Source organism: Sorex fumeus, unplaced genomic scaffold (assembly GCF_029834395.1).
Source record: "Sorex fumeus unplaced genomic scaffold, SorFum_2.1 ptg000073l, whole genome shotgun sequence".
Lineage (NCBI taxonomy): Eukaryota > Metazoa > Chordata > Mammalia > Eulipotyphla > Soricidae > Sorex > Sorex fumeus.
Genome location: NW_026606130.1, coordinates 19,144,589 through 19,165,315, shown reverse-complemented (window position 1 = coordinate 19,165,315; position 20,727 = coordinate 19,144,589). Strand labels below are relative to the sequence as shown.

The 20,727-nt window shown below is 39.0% G+C and overlaps 1 protein-coding gene across 1 annotated transcript in view; it reads right to left on the bottom strand.

Moving 5' to 3' along the window:
- The window catches only part of FAM120C (family with sequence similarity 120 member C), a 200,961-nt gene that overhangs the window by 57,897 nt on the left and 122,337 nt on the right, over positions 1-20,727 (bottom strand). The window contains exons 5-10 of the mRNA XM_056129974.1: positions 18,873-18,975; positions 18,273-18,349; positions 17,529-17,809; positions 16,211-16,484; positions 14,911-15,082; positions 3,308-3,557 (exon numbers count right to left, since the gene is read on the bottom strand). Of these exons, the coding sequence (XP_055985949.1) occupies positions 3,308-3,557; positions 14,911-15,082; positions 16,211-16,484; positions 17,529-17,809; positions 18,273-18,349; positions 18,873-18,975 (1,157 nt within the window). The remainder of the gene's footprint in view (positions 1-3,307; positions 3,558-14,910; positions 15,083-16,210; positions 16,485-17,528; positions 17,810-18,272; positions 18,350-18,872; positions 18,976-20,727) is intronic.

The window sequence follows — 20,727 nt, the reverse complement described above, 5'->3', positions numbered from 1 at the left end:
AAAGATATTAATTCTCACAGCTCAAGTGCAACCAAGTGATCCCTAGGACTATATGTTCTCCTGAGCACCACTGGCATGGAACCCCAAGCATAGATTTGGGTGTATACTCTGAGCAGCATTAAGTATGCCCCCAATGCTTCCCAAATAGATCTATAAGTTTAATTCACAGAGAAGCAAAAACCTAAAATGTTATGAAAATGGTATCAGTTGTAAATTATATATGGAAGTGTAGGATAACTTTGGTTTTCCCTTTCTGCTTTGCCACAGGGAGCTTAGTTTTATTGGGTTACACCCATCACAGTGCTCCCATTCCTCTGCTATATTTGTAATCTCTTTCTTTGTGCTCTGCTTCCCCAACTGGTCAATCACCTTTATCTCCTAATCAGACTCTGTTAACTTGTAAATACTGCTTTTCTCTTCTCTCTAAGTCCTTTGCATAGTTAATTCAGAGCAATGTCCTTTTTCTATAGACACAGGAAGACAGGTAAGGCTATGCTTTTGTAATTTGGGAGTTAATTGGCTCCAAATGATATTCACTCCTGGGCATCTGTTCTCTCCACTTAAGCCTCAGTTGCCCTTATTTCCTACCGCCTCAAAAGCAGGGTCCCGATGAGGGACTGACGGACCCAGGGCAAGCTGTGAGCTACCCTGGCATCAAAATGGGCCAGGCCAAAGCGTCATAATACTTAACTATAAGTTAAGAGCATGGTGGTGGAAAAATTCTGTCATGATCCAAAAAGTAACAACTAGATTAGGACCTACTAGGGTTAGGAAAGATTAATCTGGCCTGAGCACTGTAGTCTGAGATCTATAGCAAGATGTCCCCAGGATAGCAATCCTACAAGCTTAATGTATCTCTTACTGTGTCCATACAAAATAACTAATATTAACAAGTAGAATTCAGATGTTAATTAAGATGTTAATTAAGTTATTGGACTAAAGAAAGGAGAAAAGCCCTTAAGTGGCATTTTGCCCTTGAGTCCGATCCTCTGGCTGGAAGACATCAGGGAGGGCTTTTATATGTTGGAAGACATCAGGGAGGGCTTTTATATGTTGATTGTGCTACCAGACCTGGATTTGTGGTTGCTATCCCCAATGCTGGGAGTTGGAGAGACTAGAGAGAGACCAAGGGGTAAGTCTGGAGCGCGGAGAGACTACAAGGGGTACAGGAGGAGACTGTAATGGAGAGCTTAGTGAGATTGGAACAGGCACGTGGGGAGAATGGAATAGACGGCAACTGATCACCAACCAGTCTGGACCTTGTTTCCTCCTTTGTCCGCCCATGGCATTGGCCATCCTGGGTGGGGAATGTGAGGGGAAAGAGCCACGGTATTTCCTAGTCGCTTCGTGATTACACAAGGAAAAATGTGTATGTACCCTAATTTCTTTTCAACTTTTTAAACATACAAAGTTACAATAATAGAATGTTATTGAAAAATTTTTGTCTATATATTTTAATAAATTTTGTATATGTATTATATGCATATATGCATGCGTGTGTGTTTTGGACCATAGCTTCTGGTGCTCAGAGATCAATCCTGGTGGTACTTGAGGGAACATATGAGGTGCTGGGAAATCAAAGGGGGGTTACAAGAGAGAGAGAAACAGAAGAGAGGGACAGAGAGACAGAGAAGAAAAGTGTCTGCCATAGAATCAGGCAGAGGATGGGGGTGGAAGGGAAACTGGGGATACTGGTGGTAGGCAATGTACACTGGTGAAGGGATGGGTGTTGGAACAATACATAACTGAAACCAAATCATCAACAACATTGTAACTGCATCTCACTGTGAATCAATTAAAAAAAAGTATATAACAACCAATACAATGGTTAGGAAAGCAAATACATAAATAAATAACCACCACTAACAGCAGGAAAGTGGGGTTGCCACATGAATGGCAGCACCTTAATTCCTGTACTATTTTTCTGACCCCTGGAAAATGTATTAGCTACACACATATGTGAAAATTTATATAATAAACAGGAAAAATATGAGTAACATAAAATAAAAACTGCAAAATACACTTTCTCAGAAAATGAGAAAATAAATGACTATAAATGATTATAAATAGGCTAGCTTCATTTGTTGTCAAGGAAATGAAAATTTAAAAAAAGATAGTACTTGAAATTTTGAGAATTATCAAAAATTAAGAAGCCATAATGAAAATTTGACTATAAAATAATATCTAAGAACTAGAAGCAAACATCTATAATTCAATAAATAAAATACTGTAATATTAGTATTTGATGGAGCAATTAATCCAGAAATTAGGAGGAATGAACCAAGGACTATAGACACAAGGGCCAGGAATATTGCTCCATAGTTGGAAGCTTGTCTCATGAGCTGGGGGAAATGGCAGTTGGAATAGAGAAGGGATCATCAAGTCAATGATGGTTGAAGGGATCCTTTGGGATGGGAGATGTGTGCTGAAAGTAAAGGATCAAATGTGACAGCCTCTCAGTATCTATATCGCAAACCATAATGCTCAAAAGTAGGGAGAGAGTATGGGGGCAATTGTCTGCCATAGAGGCAGGGGGAGGGTTGGGAAAGTGGGGATACTGGGACATTGGTGGTAGAAAATGTCACTGTTGGAGAGATGAGTGTTCGATCATTGTAAGACTGAAACTCAAACATGAAAGCTTTGTAACTGCATCTCATGGTATTTCAATTAAAAGAAAATTTTTAAATAAAAATAAATAAAAGGAATGGACCATATGTAAATAAAAGAAGAGTGAAAAAGAAAAATGATCTGCAAAGCAACATTAAAGTCTACATAGGTATGTATGTATAAATATATGGAAGGTGGCTTGCATACACATCAAATAAATGCCCAAGAACAGATAACCAATGGTAGAAAAGAGAACTGGATCAGGACTAAAGATTGAAGAAGGCAAAATAATATATAAAACCAAATATAAAATAGGAGTAGGGTCAAAGAGATAGTATAGTGAGTAGGGCACTTGCCTTCGGATGTGGCCAACCCAGGTTTGATCCCTGGCATCTCATAAGGTCCCCGGAGCCTGCCAGGAGTGATTCCTGAGTGCAGAGCCAAGAGAAATCCCTGAGCACTGCTGAGTGTGGCCAAAAAACAAACAAACAAAATAAAATAGGGATCATGCATGGACTGATGACAGAATTATAAATAGAGAAATGTAAATTGAAGAGACTACCAGCAGTTTCAGTATTTGTGAAATCTAAATTAAATAAAAACTTACCTATTCCTTAATACCATAAGAAGACTTGCTTTAAAGGAAACATCAAAGAAGTAAGAAATACCTGGTTACTTCCCTGAATGTCACATGGCTTACCGGAGTACACAGCACATGAGCAGCAGATGGGTGGGGACATTAGCTGGATTGAGCATACTGGGAGTGTCTGACTTCATACAGGCCAGAAAGGCCCGCATCCTTCTGTTCTTGTCCTCAACTGCTTTGCCTAGCCAAAGCTTCTTGAGGTTTGGGCAAGTCCATTCCCGAAATGTCAGTGCAGATACCAGCTCAGGAGTTTGAGGTGACTTTCCTTTATAGGCAGACCATTCTTTAAGGATCACTGATGGAACTACAACACACAAGTTGAGGAAAAAAACAGGCTTTAGAGAATCTCTGAGAATTTCTGTAGTTGATCACAATGGACGTTTCAGTAAAACATAGTTCATTATTGTTGTTATAATTTTTGTTATCGGATATAACAGGAATAATATGTCAGAAGACTGTTATATGTTAAATACTTTACATGTAATGTAAATCTCATTTATTTCTCATAACATTCCTGAGAGAGAAGTATTGTGATCACAGTATTTTATTTATTTTACAGATAAAGAAAGCAAGATGTGGGGCTAGGTATCTCAGTGGGCTGGGCTGAATCCCCATTAATTCATGGTCCCCTGAGCACTGATTCAGCCCCTGAGCAAACCATGTAGTGACTCCAAAACAACGACAAAACAGCAACAACAAAATAAAGGCTTTGTAACATAGTTCTTAATTATTTTGTAATTAATTTCTTATATAAATTTACAGTAGAGCAAGGTAAATGCTCTACTGTTGATCTGTATCACCAGCCCATCCTTGTGATTTTTAACACGGATCATCTACAATTGGGTGCATTTTCATTTCTTTCCTTCTGATCTGTATGCCTTCTTTTCACATAGCACAGCGGGTAGGGCGTTCGCCTTACACGCGGCCAACATGGCCGACCCGAGTTCGATTCCTCCGCCCCTCTCGGAGAGCCCGGCAAGCTACCGAGAGTATTCGATATGCCAGACACAGTAACAACAAAGTCTCCAACGGAGACGTTACTGGGCCCGCTCGAGCAAATCGACGATCAACGGGAGGGCCTTTACCTTTACCTTTACCTAACTACAGTTGCTAGATATGCTAGAATTATGCTGAAAAGCAGTGAAAGGGTAGACATTCTAGTATTGTTCCTCCTTTTAGGAGAAAAACATTATCTTTCACCATTAGATGCAGTGTTAGCTACAAGTTTATTGTAGGTGTTATTAATCAATTGGAGAAAATTCCTCTCATTTTGAGAGTTTTTGAAGTTTCTTTTAAGGTCATTATATGATCTAGCATGATTTTTTTTCTTTTTGGGTCACACCTGGTGTTGCACAGGGGTTACTCCTGGCTCATGCACTCAGGAATTACTCCTGGAGGTGCTTGGGAACCATATGGGATGCTGGGAATCAAACACAGGCCAGCCGCGTGCAAGGCAAACCACTGTGCTGTTGCTCCAGTCCCTGATCTAGGATGATTTGGTGGAAATGTATTGTTTTCTTGTTGCATAAGAGTCACTAGAAGTTATTTACTTATGTTGAATGATTGCTGATTTTCTGTTTAGTTAGAAAATTGAGAGCAGAGTTGAAACCTTCTAATTAATGCTGCAAAATTTTCTATTTCACATTCAATTGCATCATCTGTGGCATCACACATATTATGGCTTTGTCACTTGGTGCATTAGGATTGCTGTCATTCGGTTGATCCTTTCCCATTATATAATGCCCCTCCCTGTCTCTGGCAATTTTTTTCTCTCATAAGTCTATTTTATGTGGTATTAAAATAGTCACTCCTGCTTACTGTGGTATATTTCTCCACCATTTTATTGTAAATCAGCCTATATCATTTATATTTGAAGTGACACCTTGTAGTTGGTTATGTTTTTATCCAGACTGTCAATTTCAGTATTTTGCTATAGACAAGTCATGAATACTTAATATAACGTTGTTAGGACATAGTCTGTCACTCTGTTTGTTCTTTTTCAGAATGTTGTTAGAGGAGGTCACTGAGATAACCTACATAACAGTTATCCTAAGAGCTCAAACCAAGCAATTAGAAGATTTTTACCTCTTTCCCTGTTCTCAGAATGATTGCTTTTCTTGCCTTCCCTGCACTGAAAGCTGCCTTGGGGACACAGCACTGACACAGTAATGTGCTGATGAGATCCAGTGAATGACATGAGATTAAACCCAGTTAAGTCTCCCATGTAAACTTTATTTTTGGTTTTGGGGCCACACTTGGCAATGTTCAAGGCTTAGTCCTGGTGCTGTTCTCAGTTATCATGCCTGCAGGGCTCAGACCATATGTGGTGTTGGATTTAGTAAATCTAGATACACCACATGCAAGGAAAGCACCCTTAACTGCTGTTCTATTTCTCCGACCCTCGTCTGAAATTTTTTGAGTCTGATGGCTGAACAAAGGACTTCCAAAACTATGTTAAATAAGATTGGTGATAGTGGATATCCTTGCATTGTATCTGTCTTGGAGGGGGGGAGTAAAGCTTTCAATTTTTCACCAATGAGTATGATATTGGCTATGAATTTGTTGTAGATGACCATTAATATCTTAAGGTACATTCATTCTTTTTCCATTTTTGAACATTTTGGGGGGGGCAGGATATCCTTGTATTGTATCTGATCTTGGGGTGGGGGTAAACCTTTCAATTTTTTACCAATGAGTATAATATTGGTTATGCCTTTGTTGTAGATGACCATTACTATCTTAAGATATGTTCCTTCTTTCTCTATTTTTGAACTTTATTTTAGGAGAGTGGAGTTACGGGCTACACCCAATGATCCTCAGGTATTATTCCTGGTTCTGCACTCAGTAATCACTCCTGACAGTATCCTGAGGATCACATGTAAGGCAAGTGCCCTACCATTTCTACTATCACTCTGGTCCTTCAAGTAGTTTTTTTTAAATCATGAATGGATGTTGTATATTTTCAAGACCCTTCTCTGCATCAAGTGATAAAATCATGATTTTTATCTTTCCTTTTGTTGACATGGTGTATTACGTCCATTGATTTGCATATACTGAAACATCCTTGCACCCCTGGATGAACCCCACTTGACCATGGTGTATAATCCTTTTTATATATTTCTGGGACTTTGCACCAGGCTGTGGTGAGAGCCCTCGCCACCCCAAGGAACCCAGCCCCAGCCAACTTCCACAACCTAACCACCACGCTCCAGACCACTTTCCAGACTGTATGGCCAAGAAGACACATTATAAGATAATTCCTATCCATTTTCCACAATTACTATACCATATCTGATGGGGTTCAGACAGTAGGCAACAAATCATAGAGAAAAATATATAAATATATGCCTCTTGGAGAGCCCAGCAAGCTACCAAGAGTATCTCACCCGCACGGGCAGAGCCTGGCAAGCTCTCTGTGGTGTATGCCAAATACACCTCGATATGCCAAATACAGTAACAACAACAGGTCTCATTCCCCTAACCCTGAAAGAGCCTCCAATCTTTGGGAAAAGACGAGTAAGAAGAGGCTGCTAAAAGCTCAGGTCTGGGAGGAATAGAGACGTTACTGGCACTTGCTGAGTAATTCAATGATCAACTGGATGACAGTGATACAGTGATACAGTGATATATTGCTGGATTCAGTTTTTTAGGACTTTGTTGAAGATCACTTCAATTTTAATCAAGACTGTTGGTCTATAATTTTCCTTTTTTATAGTGTTTATGTCTTATTTAAGTATCAGTTTGATATTAGCTACAAAGAAGCTATTAGGGAGGATTCCTGTTTCCAAAATATCTAGAAGAGCTTGAGGAGTATAGGCATTGTGTTCTTCGAAGTTTTGGTAGAACTCACAAGTAATTCCATCTGCAACTGGGGTTTTGTTCTTCGTACAATATTTTGTTTTTGTTTTTGTTTTAGGGCAACACTTGGCAATGCTCAGAGGTGACTCCTAGCTCTGAACTCAGGAATCACTCTTGGTAGTATTTAAGAAGCTATATGGTATGGTCGGGATTGAGCCCAAGTGAGTCGCATGTAAGTTAGTACTACCTTACTCATTGTACTATCTTTCTGGCCCCAGTTCTTAGCAAGATTTTAAATTACCATTGCAATTTCTTTACTCAAGATTGGTATAATTAGGTTTTCTGCTTCCTCCTGGTTCAATCTTGGGAGTTTGCATAAGTGTAAGAATTCATCCAGTTCTTTTAGGTTCTTGAGTTCAGTGGCATAAAGTTGATCATAATAACTTATGATTTTTGTATTTCTTTTTAATTTTTCTGTTTTTTTTTTATTTCTGAGATAACTTGTGATTTCTTCCCCAATACTATTTATTTGGGGTTTCTCTCTCTCTCTCTTTTTTTTTAGTGAGTCTAGCTGAAGGTTTGTCAATCTTGCTTATTCTTTCAAGGAACCAACTCCTAGTTTCATTGATACTTTATATTGTTTTCTTTTTTGTTATATTTTATATTTTGGGTCAAACTAACTACGATCAGGGTCTACTCCTGGCTCTGTACTCAGGAATTACTCCTGGTGGGGCTCAGGGAACTATATATGGTGACAAGGATTAAACCTGAGTTGGTTATGTGCAAGACTTACCCACTGTACTATCTCTATAGCCCCTTGGTTTTCTTGTTTTTTTGGTTACTCATTTCTGTATTTGCTAAAATGTTAAATGTCCATCTGGGCTCCATGGCTCCCAATTAGCTATTATTCATATCATTTTTTCATATAAGTAAGGCATAGTTTCTCTTTGTTTTCAATAATTTTACTTTTTGGTGTTCAAAGATGTATCTCAACATAAATTTCCTTAGTTTTTCATTTTATTTTTTTAAAATTTTTATTAGTGAGACATCATGAGGTACAGTTGTAGACTTACAAATTTTTGTGCTTGGGTTTCAATTATACAATGCTCAAATACCCATCCCTCCACCAGTGCCCATTTCCCACCACCATGGATCCCAGTATCCCTCCCACCCCCCATCCCCCCCATTTTACCCTGCCTCTGTGGCAGGGCATTCCCTTTTGTTCTCTCTTATTGGGTGTTGTGGTTTGCAAAAAAGACATTGAGTGGCAATCATGTTCGGTCTATACTCTACTTTCAGCATGCATCTTCCATCCTGGGAGGATCCTCCCAACACACTTTATTTGGTGCTCCCATCTTTATTTGAGCTGTCTTTCCCCCCAGCATGTGCGGCTGGCCTCCAAGCCATGGAGTAAAATTCCTGGTACTAATCTCGGCCACTCTTGGGTGTTAGTCTCTTATTTTGTTACTTTATGTTCCCCAGATGAATGCAATTTTTCTATGTATATCCCTTTCTTTCTGAGTCAGTTTTTTATTTTTAAATTCACTTATCTGTAGGCTTACTTGCCAAATCTGAGGATATTTAAGCGATTATTTCTATGGGTTCTTTTGCTGTGTTTTGGTTTGGGGGGAACAGCCAATGGTGATAAAATATCATTCCTGATAGGGCTTGGAATTCCATATGGGATGTCAGGGATCAAACTCAGGATGCCCATGCACAAGGCAAGTGCCCTACCCACTGTTCTATTGCTCCAGCTCAGTCATTAGTTCTTTGAATACTTCTGCAGCCTCACCATCTCTTGTCTCTCTTTCTAGGAATCTAATGGCACAAATATTTTACCAGAACTATAGTTCTACTGTTGGACTCCGCGCCAGGCTGGTTTTACTTAAGGGAACTCCAGAGGGGGGTGGGTGAGAGCCCTACCCGCCCCAAGGGACCCAGTCCCGGCAGCTGACCTCCACTACCCAACTGCCGTCATGCTCCATGCTGCTTTCCACATGCTTGGGCCGAGCCACACATATGAGTGAGCATATTCCTGGACCACTTTTGCGGCCTTGCGACACATCATAAAACACTCCTTACCCATTTTCCATAATTATGTCACCATATATACCATATATGATAGAGAAATCTCTCTCTCTATATATATAAGATATATAGATATATATATCAGATATCTATATATCTATATATCATATATATATCTATATCTTAGAGAGCCTGGCAAGCTACCAAGAGTATACTGTCCGCATGGCAGAACCTGGCAAGCTAGCCATGGCATCTTCGATATGCCCAAAACAGTAATAATAATAATGGGTCTTATTTTCCTGATCCTGAAAGAGCCTCCACAATATGCTGGGAAAGACGAGTAAGGAGAGGCTGCTAAAATCTCAGGGCTGCGAAGCTGGAGAGATAGCACAGTGGGTAGGATGTTTGCCTTGTACGCAGCCGACCCAGGTTCAATTCCCAGCATCCCATATGGTCCCCTGAGCACTGCCAAGAGTAACTCCTGAGTGCAGAGCCAGGAGTAACCCTTGTGCATTGCCAGGTGTGACCCAAAAAGCAAAAATAAAATAAAATCTCAGGGCTGGGACAAAGAGACGTTACTGGCGCCCGCTAGAGTAACGGGATGACCATGATGACAGTGATAGCTCTACTATATCTGTTTAGATTTTTCATTCTTTTTCACTCAGTTATTCAGAATCAGTGACTTATATAATTCTATCTTCAAACTCACTGGATTATTTCCTCTGTTGTCTACAATGCATTTTAACCAATCTACTGATTATTTTGTATTACTCTTAACATTTTCTCCTTCTCTTTCCTTTGTTATTGCTGTTGTAATGATGGGGCTTCATATATTTGGTTGAAGTCATTCAGTAATTTTGAGGAGTTTGGGGGTCATAATTGGAGGTGTTCAGGAGTCATTCCTTGCGGTACTTGAGGGACCATATGTGGTACCAGGGTTCAAACTGGGGTACATATACAACACAAGTACCTTCACCCCTGTACTGTCTTTCTGGTTCATTAAACTTTTAATTTTTTCAGAAATTATATTTTTAGTTTTAATTTCCATTTATTCTTATCTATGCCTTTTTATTTCTTTGCTCAGATTTTTGAATTGTTGTTGTTGGGCCTCCAAAGTGCTTCTCAGGATGTCCAGAGGCCACTCCTGGAAATTATAGTCTAGTGCTTTAATGCAAGGTCTCAGGAATGTGATATTGTTTGCTCCTTTGATGCACTCTCAGGTCACCCTGGAAGTGTTTGGGGCCCTTTGTGACTATACTCTGTAATGCTCAAAGAACCAAGCGGTGCCAGGGATTAAATTTTACTTTTTCAGATGTAGGGCATGTGCCTTTCCTGTATTATTTTTCAAGCCCCAGACTTCTGAGTTTCAATTTCATCAAATATGTTCATAATTTTCATCACATTTTTTATGTTGACTGTTTTTAAATCTTTATCAGGTAATTCAAATTTATATAAACTTTAAAAAGTATTTGTTACTGAGAATTTTCACAAAGATGGTTTTAGATATCTTTCACGGATGGTCACTGTCACTGCCACTGTCCTCCCGTTTTTCATCAATTCGCTCAAAATAAATTAAAATGATAATTGCAAAATTGTGGTGATATTCACTGTAAAATTCTTTCAAAATTAAATGGTCTCCTCTTCCCATTATATCTCTTCAGGTAATCTTAGTTTTTTATTTTTTTCATTATTTTTATATCTAATTGTACACATAGGTAAAAATAATCCAATAATTTTTATGACTTATTTATGAAACTTTATACAATTCCTTTGAACTCATTCATTTGCTGTGAATGGCAAAATTTCACCACCACTCCAATTCTGGGGTTGGGGGTGGGGGTTTGGGTCACACCTGGCAGTGCTCAGGAAACTATGCAGAGCTGGGGCTTGAGCCTGGTATGGCCATTTTTAAGGCAAGTGTCTTAATCACTACTATTTTTCCACCCCATTGTTTTTTTGGGGGAAAGCATACCCAATGGTGCTCAGGGCCTAGTTCTGATCCTTTGTTCAAGGATCACTCCTAGCGGTGCTTAGGAGTAATATGTGTACTGGGATCAAACTAAGTTTGGCTGCATGAAAGTCAAGCACTTTAACCTTTATATTATCTCTCTTGTCCAATCTTTTATTTCTTAAGAAAGCTCCATAATATTTCCAAATTGATTACACCTATTTACAATTCTGCCAACAGTGCATAAGTGTTCCTTTTTCTTCATATTCTCTCCATCAAGTTTTATTGCTGCTTTTATGAGAAAAAGTGATGTCAGGTGGTATCTCATTGTAGTTATGATTTGTACTTCCCTGATTATAAGTGATGATGAACTATCTTTTCATAAGACCATTGGCTATCTGCATGAATTCTTTGTAGAAGTATCTAGTAAAATCTCCTGTCGACCTTTCCATTGGGCTATTTTTGCTGTTAAGCCGTATAAGTACTTTACCATACGTGTATTAATCCTCTATTGGACATATGATGTCCACGGGCCACGGTCCTCCCATTGTTCATCGATTTGCTTGAGCAGGCCCAGTAACGTCTCCATTAGAGACTTTGTTGTTACTGTGTTTGGCATATCGAATACATCACGGGTAGCTTGCCAGGCTCTGCCGTGTGGGCGAGATACTCTCAGTAGCTTGCCGGGCCTTCTGAGAGGGGCGGAGGAATCAAACTTGGGTCGGCCATGTTGGCTTCGTGCAAGGCAAATGCCCTACCTGCTAAAAAATAGTTCTCCCACTCAGTAGGCAGCTTTCATCCTGTTTATATTTTCATTTGCTATCCAAAAGTTTTTCAACTTAATGTCACAATTTCTACTTTATGTATGCCCATAGTGTTCACAAATGCAGAAATCAAAAGGGTTCTGTTGAACACAATAATTTGACCAAGTCTTTCTGGATCTTAAAACGCTTTAGTAAGGGCTGGAGAGATGACTCAGAAAAAGCTGTCGTGCAAACTTTGTATTCAGGAAGGTGGGGGAGGCAGGTAAAATCTCTAGTACATCCTAGTCTGCCGAGGAGCCAGGAGCAATGGGTCTGGAGTAGCCCCTGACCAATGCCAGAAAAAAAATCAATCACAATGACTCAATTACCTACAGAATCAAATCCCCAAACAAAATCTCACTAAGGAGACTAGAGATATAGTACAGGGGTTATGGTGCCATTCATGTGACCAGTCCTATTTTAAATCCCAGGTATCAAATATGGTTGCCTGAGCACTGGATCACTCCTGAACTTAGAGCCAGGAAGTCATGGAACACAACCAGGTGTAGAACAATATTTTTTAAATCTCATTAAGGAGACATTATCATATATATTTGGGCATTCCCAAGATTAACCTAGTTTACCTAGCGGCAGTAATCACTTAACACAGAAGTCACAGTAGTAGAGCTAACTGCATTTCCCATACCTACTTTTATTTTAGTAAATTATGAATAATCCCAGACTGCTCCATAATTAAAAATATGTGCTTAAACTGGATGAAAAGCTGAACAGATATTTCCTCAAATAAATACAGATGGCCAAGAAATACAAGAAAAAGTGCTCATTATAACTTATTATCAGGGAAATACAATAAATAAAATTTAAAAAATCCAACGATGTTTGCTGCAGCAGGAAAAATGCCCTACCTGCTTTACTATCTCTCCAGCCCATTATTGAATTTTTTTCAAAGATAGTTGGAAATGATCACTCTGGGTAAGAAATGTATGTTAAAATATGTAAGGGAACAAATATGATAACCTGTAGGTATCTGAGTTGCAAGCCAGAATTCCTAAAAGGAAAGAGGGAGAGAGAGGAGAGAGAAAGAGAGAGAGAGAGAGAGAGAGAGAGAAAGAGAAAGTGCCTTCCATAGAGACAGATTGGAGAGGGTGGCGGAAAGGAAGTTGGGGACATTGGTGGTGGGAAATGTACACTGGTGGAGGGATGGGTCTTGGAACTTTGTATAAATGAAGCCCGACCATGAACATCTCTGTAACTGTGCATCTCACACTGATTCAATAAAAATAAATAAATAAATAAACAAACAAACAATAAAAAAATTACAGCGATGAGCTGGAGAGACAGTAAAGCAGGTTGTGCATTTGCCCTGAAAGCTCGCTGTTCACGCAGATTCGATTCCTGGCACCACCCTGAGCACTGTCAGGAGTAATTTCTGTGCATAAAGCCAAGAATAAACCCTGAACAGGACCAGTTATGGCACAGAAACAAACAAAAGAATCGGGATTGTCACCTCACAGTGGGAATGAACAATATAAAAACATATAGAAACCAGCACACCAACAGCCCTAGTCCGGAGACACAGTAGAGAGTCCCAGAAGACACCACAGTACTAGAGATCTCTCCAGGCCCTTTACCGAGTCAGTTTCACTGGGGCACCACAGATGGAGCAGGAGTGCTCTCACCGCCTGCTCCAGATGGAACCCTGACAACTATGAACCTCCACAAGCAAGGTCCGAGTATGCGGGTTCTAGGACTAAACCTCCAGGCCACTCTGGAAACCAGCTATTTACAATTTTAGAATTCCAGAGGTGTGTGGCCACAAAATCAGCCACAGAACCTCTGATGATATTCAAAGTGAGCAATAGAAAATAAATTATCTAGCGTCTGCCCCTGCTAGGCAGGCTTGAATGGTGGTGGAAAAATTCGATCAAACTATAATGCCCAAAAGTAGAGAGAGAATATTGGAGAAACTGTCTGTCACAGAGGCAGGGTGAGAACTGTGATTGGGGGGTGGGGGGGGATACTGGGGACATTGGTGGTAGAAAATATGCACTGGTGTAGGGATGGGTGTTCAACCATTGTATGGCTGAATTTCAAACATGAAAGCTTTGTTACTTTGTATCTCAAGGTGAGTGAATAAAAAATTAAAAAAAAAACACCACCCAGAGACAACAAGTACTGATTGGAATGTGGTGAAAAAAAGGATTCCTCAATCACTATGGATGGGACTGTCAGATGAATCAGACTCTATGGAAAATAATTTGGGAGTTTCTAAAAAATTTAAAATAGGACTTCCATATCATCTGGTGATTCCACTCCTTGACATCTATCAAAAGATGTAATTCAGGGGCTGAAGCGATAGCACAGTGGGTAGGGCATTTGCCTTGCATGTGACCGACCCGGGTTTGATTCCCAGCATCCAATATGGTCCCCTGAGCATGGCCAGGAGTAATTCCTGAGTGCATGAGCCAGGAGTAACCCCTGTGCATTGCTGGGTGTGACCCAAAAAGAAAAAAAAAACAAATTAATTTAAAAAATATATGCACATCTATGTTCATTGCAGCACTACTTACAATACACAAAATCAGGTAACCATACAAATTCTCAATGATAGATGAGCAGATAAAGAAAATGTATATATATGTATATATATATATGTGTGTGTGTGTATGTGTATATATACACAATAGGCTACTATTCATATATAAGAAAATATTAAAGCTAGACTTTTGCTGAAACTACAATGGAATTCGTAGGTGTCATGTTAAGCAAAGGAAGTCAGAGGGAGAAGGATGAACAATAGATGATCTCAATCATATGTGAAATATAAAGATACAAAGCAGGGGAAAAGACAGTATCAGTATATAGTGAAAATAAACCCTTAGATTCTGATAACAGAATTGAATTTATCAGTTGTGGGGTGGGGTGGGGAGGAATGTAGTAGATTAATGGCAATAAGGACAATAGAGGGGGTTTTGGCACTTTGTTGCAGTAACTTTGTACACCAAAATCACAAACATCTATGTTACGGTAACGCATTTTACCTCATAAAGTATGAGGTACTTGCATAGACATGTTTGCTCTACATCAAGCTGTAAGAAAATGGTCAAAATTACATTTACCTTCTACAGGCAGCCGCCTCCGTATAGCCAGACGTTCCATTTTACGCTGTGTCTCTGCAAGACTGAAAAGGACCCCATATACATATTGACGAGCTGAACGGAATAGGAGAGCAGCTGGAGGCAGCTCCATGTTACACTCATCTTCAATACATACAGGGATTTTAATCTCACCCTAATAAGAAAATATTTCAAAAGAAAGGATAAAGTCAATATACTCAAGGTTCAGAAATGAGCTAAAAAGAATCATTGCTATAAGAACTATATATAGCCTCTGTAGCCTGTCAAAAAATTTTAATTACATTTAAGCAAAATTTCAGACTAACACAAATATGTGACTAACACAGCTGACCATACCCAGTTTTAGGTTTTTGAGCCACATGTGATTGTACACAAGGGTTACTACTGATTCTGTACTTAGGCTCACTCCCAGTGGTACTCAGCAGATCATTTAGCACCAGGGATTGAACAAAAACTTCCTCCATACAAAGCATGCATGCACTCAGTTCCTTGAACTACCTCCCTGACCCCAACCATAGAGCTTTCATTTTATTTCATTTCATTTTATTTAAAATATATATTTATTTTGACTTTTGAGTCACATCTGCTGGCACTCAGTGATTACTCTTGGCTCTGCACTCAACTCTTGGCAGGTTCAGGGGACCATATGGGATGCTGTGGATAGAACCTGGGTCAGCCACATGAAATGCAAATGTTCCACCTGCTCTACTCTCTCCTTGGCCTCTACATTTCATTTTAAAACTCTCTGCTATGATGTGGGAGGCCTAGATTCAATCCCCAATACCACAACATCACTTGATCATTGCTCAAAGCAACACATGAGCACAGAGCTTGGAGTAGCCCAAATTATAATGATAATTATAAAATGAATTCTGCTATGACTATAACTGATTAAATAGGAAAATTCATCTGAGACATTTTGTTGCTAGACAGATTTGTATGGTAAGACTGAAGGAGAGAATGAACATTGGAGTGGTAAAAGAAGACAGAAAAATTAAGAGCAAAAAGTCTCTATCTTGACACCAGAACACCAACTTAGTGCTTTATCTACTTTAAAATTTCATAATTATACTTGTACTCCAGGGGGCCACATTTACTGCATAGTTCAAAGCTGGTTGATCATGACTCACCTGGTGCCCTCAAAACAATGTGGGGACCCAACACATTTGAACTTTTTAAATTTTCCTTCAGATACCAACAATTTTTGTTGATAACTTACAGTTCAAGGAAGTATGAACTACATGTTAATAGCAGGGAGGCAGATGCCAATGTACTCTCTCACCTTAGTAAGGACATGGTAGATATATGGATACATAAGACCCCTTCGGTGTCTGTGTTCAGCAACTCGCAAAACTTCTGGAGCTACTGGAGGCAAAGGTGGAATGGTGATGTCCATGTGGTTCCTCGTGGACATAGACAGTAGAGATGGGATGTGCGGCTCACCATTACCCAGGTTGGTATCTGAAACTCTAGCATCCACAGGCTGTATCCAAGATCCCCTGTCACCATTTGGATCCTCCCATCCAGGCGGCTGCTGAGGTGTTTCTGTGACGTGACTAAAAGTTTTAGAAATATAGTACAGAAGAACAAAAGGAGGTTGATAATGAAATTCCAAGAGAACTGCTCTTTTTTACCAGGGAATCATATAAACCTCTGGACCAAATACCTTTCTTCTCACTGGTTATCACTGCCCTCCTGACTTCTTTCACCTTACACAAACCTAAGGTTTGTTCCTGTGATCTAAAGTCACAGGAACCACCCTAAACCTTGAAATTTGGCATGTTTAAAAGGGCCAGGGGCACTCAGCTCTAGGCCACATACCTCAAACATAGACTGAGCTCACCCATAAACAAAAGTGTACAAACTGCCACACATATATAATAGAGAGTACATTTAGCGTCTGCATATAGTCTAAGAAAATAATTTTAACTGAGGTAAGGAGAGATAGCTCAATGGGCTGGAGTGCAGGCTTTATATGCAGGAAGCAAAGGTTTGTTTCCCAGCACTAGATGGTCCTCCATGCACTGCCAGGAGCAACCCCTGACACTAACATAGGATAAGATCTGAGTATGGCCTCCAAACAAAAACATATATATAACTGAAACCTCAACATCCATTTCTCAGGAATAATCTGCAATAAAAAATATTATTGGAGGAATAAGCCAAGAACAAAGAAGCTAATATAAAACACTATTCTTTGAATCCCCAGATTTCTGTCTTAGTTAATAATCAATATAACTGTTCAATTGTTTCAATACTTCAACTCTTTAAATCTTCTTGTTTTTATTTTTACAACCTACCCACAATACCTCAAAAACTGAGAAACGACAGTCATGATATGATATATAGTATGCCCATACCAGGGCTTCCTTAATCAGTTGCTAAACTGCCTTTTAGTTGCCTGGGTAACTGAAAACTAGGATATATACATGGTCAAAATGAGCATAAATTAAGTAGTCAAGTATAGATTTTTCCTAGTTCTCTTAAAAGCTGGGAGCTAAGTCATGAAAATACTATGCCCCATATCCCCTTTCAGGCTACCAGCAGAAAAATACAGATGCTTCCAAAGGTTGTTCTCAGGGTATTTAACAGATACTTACTCAGAACTGGGTCCATTTGGCTCATCACCATCAGAGGAAGAGGAGTGGGAAGAGTCTGGTCCCAAAGTAGGTGAGCCTTTGGAAGCCAGATAACTGGGAAACTGGGATGCAGAGGAATCATAAGGGACAGCCCAATTTGCAAAGGGGTTGTCTTGCAGCATAGGATCCTCAGAAAAAGCCTGGGTTTCCCCCAAAGCTTGGGGGGAGAAGAGTAGAGAGGAGCTGGGTCCCATTGGGAATGTTGGTGGATATTTCATTTTCTGGGACATGTGGTGAGAGAACTAAAGGATAAAACAGATAGAAAAGCTATTAAGCACTTTATGAGACTCCAAGATGATTCCCTCACAAGTTATGATATAGTGGATGGTGCCAGTAAAAGGATTTGTTGGGATATAAAGGACCTACTGAGAATAACGAGAAATAATTCTAAAAGTAATATACAGATAGAATCCTCCAGAGGCAAGACAATGGACTAAATCATGTCCCCTAGAACCATTCTCTTATATTAGCTAATCTACCTTTACAATGCTCTAGTAGGTATGATTTGGAAGGAGAATTGAAAAATTGAAAAAGAATACTCTTTCAATAGTCTGTGTCAGGATGAGAAAATAACATAGGTATATGTGGCCTTAATATTCTGACAGCACAGAATTATCCTAACTCCTTAATTCAGATTATAAAAATTGGGAAACAACCCAATTCTAGTATTAATAAATGGTCTCAGGCTATGTATAAGATACTCACCACTGGCTTTCCAGCAGGGATTGTTCCCATTTGATTTTGTGGAATGGGAGGATTTCCAAGTCGATTATTCCGACAACCTGAAGCCAAGAGAAAGGGTGATACTTTAGCCAATCTTAGTAATTCTACCATGTTGCATTCTTCTAATCCATATCACATGAATAATTATTATTAACAATAAGTTACAATTTATGGAATAGTTATATTGTGCCATGCCAGGGAGCTTACATAAATTTTATATCTAATAACAATCCCATAAAATACGTATCATGAGCCAGAACCAATAAAATGTAACTAGCCAAGATCGCACATCTAGTAAACAACAGAGATGAAATTCAAACTCGGACCTGACTCCAAAGGGAGGACAATTTCATATATGCCAAGTTACAAAAGTGATTAGTGCCAGAAGAAGCCCAAGCTAAGGAAGTAGCATTGGATCCCATCTATAAATTCATAAATTAGGGCTCTTTCTCTTGTCACCTTCTTTTTACGTGGAAATCAAACGGAGAATGTCTATTGAACAAGAATGACTTGGAGGAACTTATGATATGAAGTAATTCCACCTTGGTCTAGGATTTCCTGAGGGGCTAACTTAGTCCTTACCTAGAAAAGAGGTGGGGCCCACTGGCAGTGAAGAGAGTTTTGTTGTGATGGAATAGTACTCAACGGCTTTCTTGAATCGCTCTATTTTATCTTCTGTCCTGGACTGGATATTAGAATATCAGGTATTCAGAAGAAGATACAGTATATTTTTCATGCAATTTATAATTTAAGAGTAAAAATAGCAGAAAGCAAATATTTAAAGAAACCCAAGAAAGCAATTTGTCAGGTTGCAGAAAAAGAATGGATAAGAATAAGGGATCATAGAACAAAAAATCTGTAATATATTTAAAAAAATTCAAAATAAATGATGTACCTAGACTAAATTCATTAAATGATCACACAGGTCACAGTTACAGTGATTTTTCTGCCACTGATGGAAGTTTCTTGTTCATTTGATATACTAATTTATAGAATTATATGGCTGTGCTTGAAAAATGGAAAATCAGGACTACAGTTCATTACCACTTCTAAGAAGTCCATTCAATTACTACTATGATCCATAAAGCAAATATTATGGTGGCCGCAAAATTATTTTTAATAACCGATGACAAATTAAGTATAATAATGTATTTTTACTCTCAGGGGTGTTTCCCATTGTTTTGATTTTCCATAGGATTGTATAATTAATTGTATACTGTTCTTAACACACCCAGAAGATTATGTCAGCATTAGAATGTCAATTTTGTTGAAGGTATTAACTACAGATTTTAAAATGTTTACAATAAAGCTAGACCTTTTCATCAAGTAGATTCAGAACATAAGTAGAAAAATATTTAAATATAAACTATAGCAAATGAAGTCTTAATATTAAGAAAATTGGATCCTGAAGGAAGTAATGATAAATCTATGTCATCCAATATTACTATTCTCAGGTGCTTTTGCTACTTATTTCATTTGTATAATGTTCATATAGGAAATCTTCTTATTATATATGTTATATAATCTTAATCTTAGTTAATTATGTTATAATACATAGCTGGGAATATATATCATTGATAGAACACATGTCTCAAATGTATAATGTCGACTTTATTCTTTGATATTAAAACAAGCAAAATCTCCAAAATTTTATGTAACTTGAATTAACAATATTATGGATATTTCTACTATTAAATCTCTCTGGTTTTGAAACTGTTACAAATGTCTGTTCTATAAATCAAGCTTTAGTTTGCATTTTCAAATCATACCCTGCAGTCCAGCGGGCTAGAATGATAACACAGCAGGTAGGGCGTCTGCCTTGCATGTGGCCGACCCGGGTTTGATTCCTTCGTCCCTTTCAAAGAGACTGGCAAGCTACCAAGAGTATCCCGCCCACAGAGTAGAGCCGGCAAGCTCCCTGTGCCAGGGATATGCCAAATCGTATTCGATATGCCAAAAACAGTAACAAGTCTCACAATGGAGACGTTACTGGTGGCTGCTCGAGCAAATCTATGAACAATGGGAGAACAGTGCTATAGTGCTACCCAGCATAACTTAGGGGTTATTCCTTGCTCTACACTCAGGACACGCTCCTGGCAGTGCTGAGGGACTCTATGGGATGCCAGGAATCAAACCTGGGTTGTCCATGTACAAGGCAAATGCCCTACCCGCTGTACTATCATTCTGACTCATACAATCACACATTAAACGAAGATGAAATAAAGTTAAATTGAGAGGGTTGGATAGGCAGATGGCTCAAAAGGCTGGACTGTGTGCTTGGCATTTGAGAATTCTGATTTGATCTCCATAACAGCATGGTCCTTGGAGCACATGAGGAATGAACTCTATGCACTATGTTGGAAGTAGCTCCAAAGCACTGCCAGGTGGGGATGCAAAAGTTTAAAAAACTACACATAACTTAATTTTTGGTACTTGA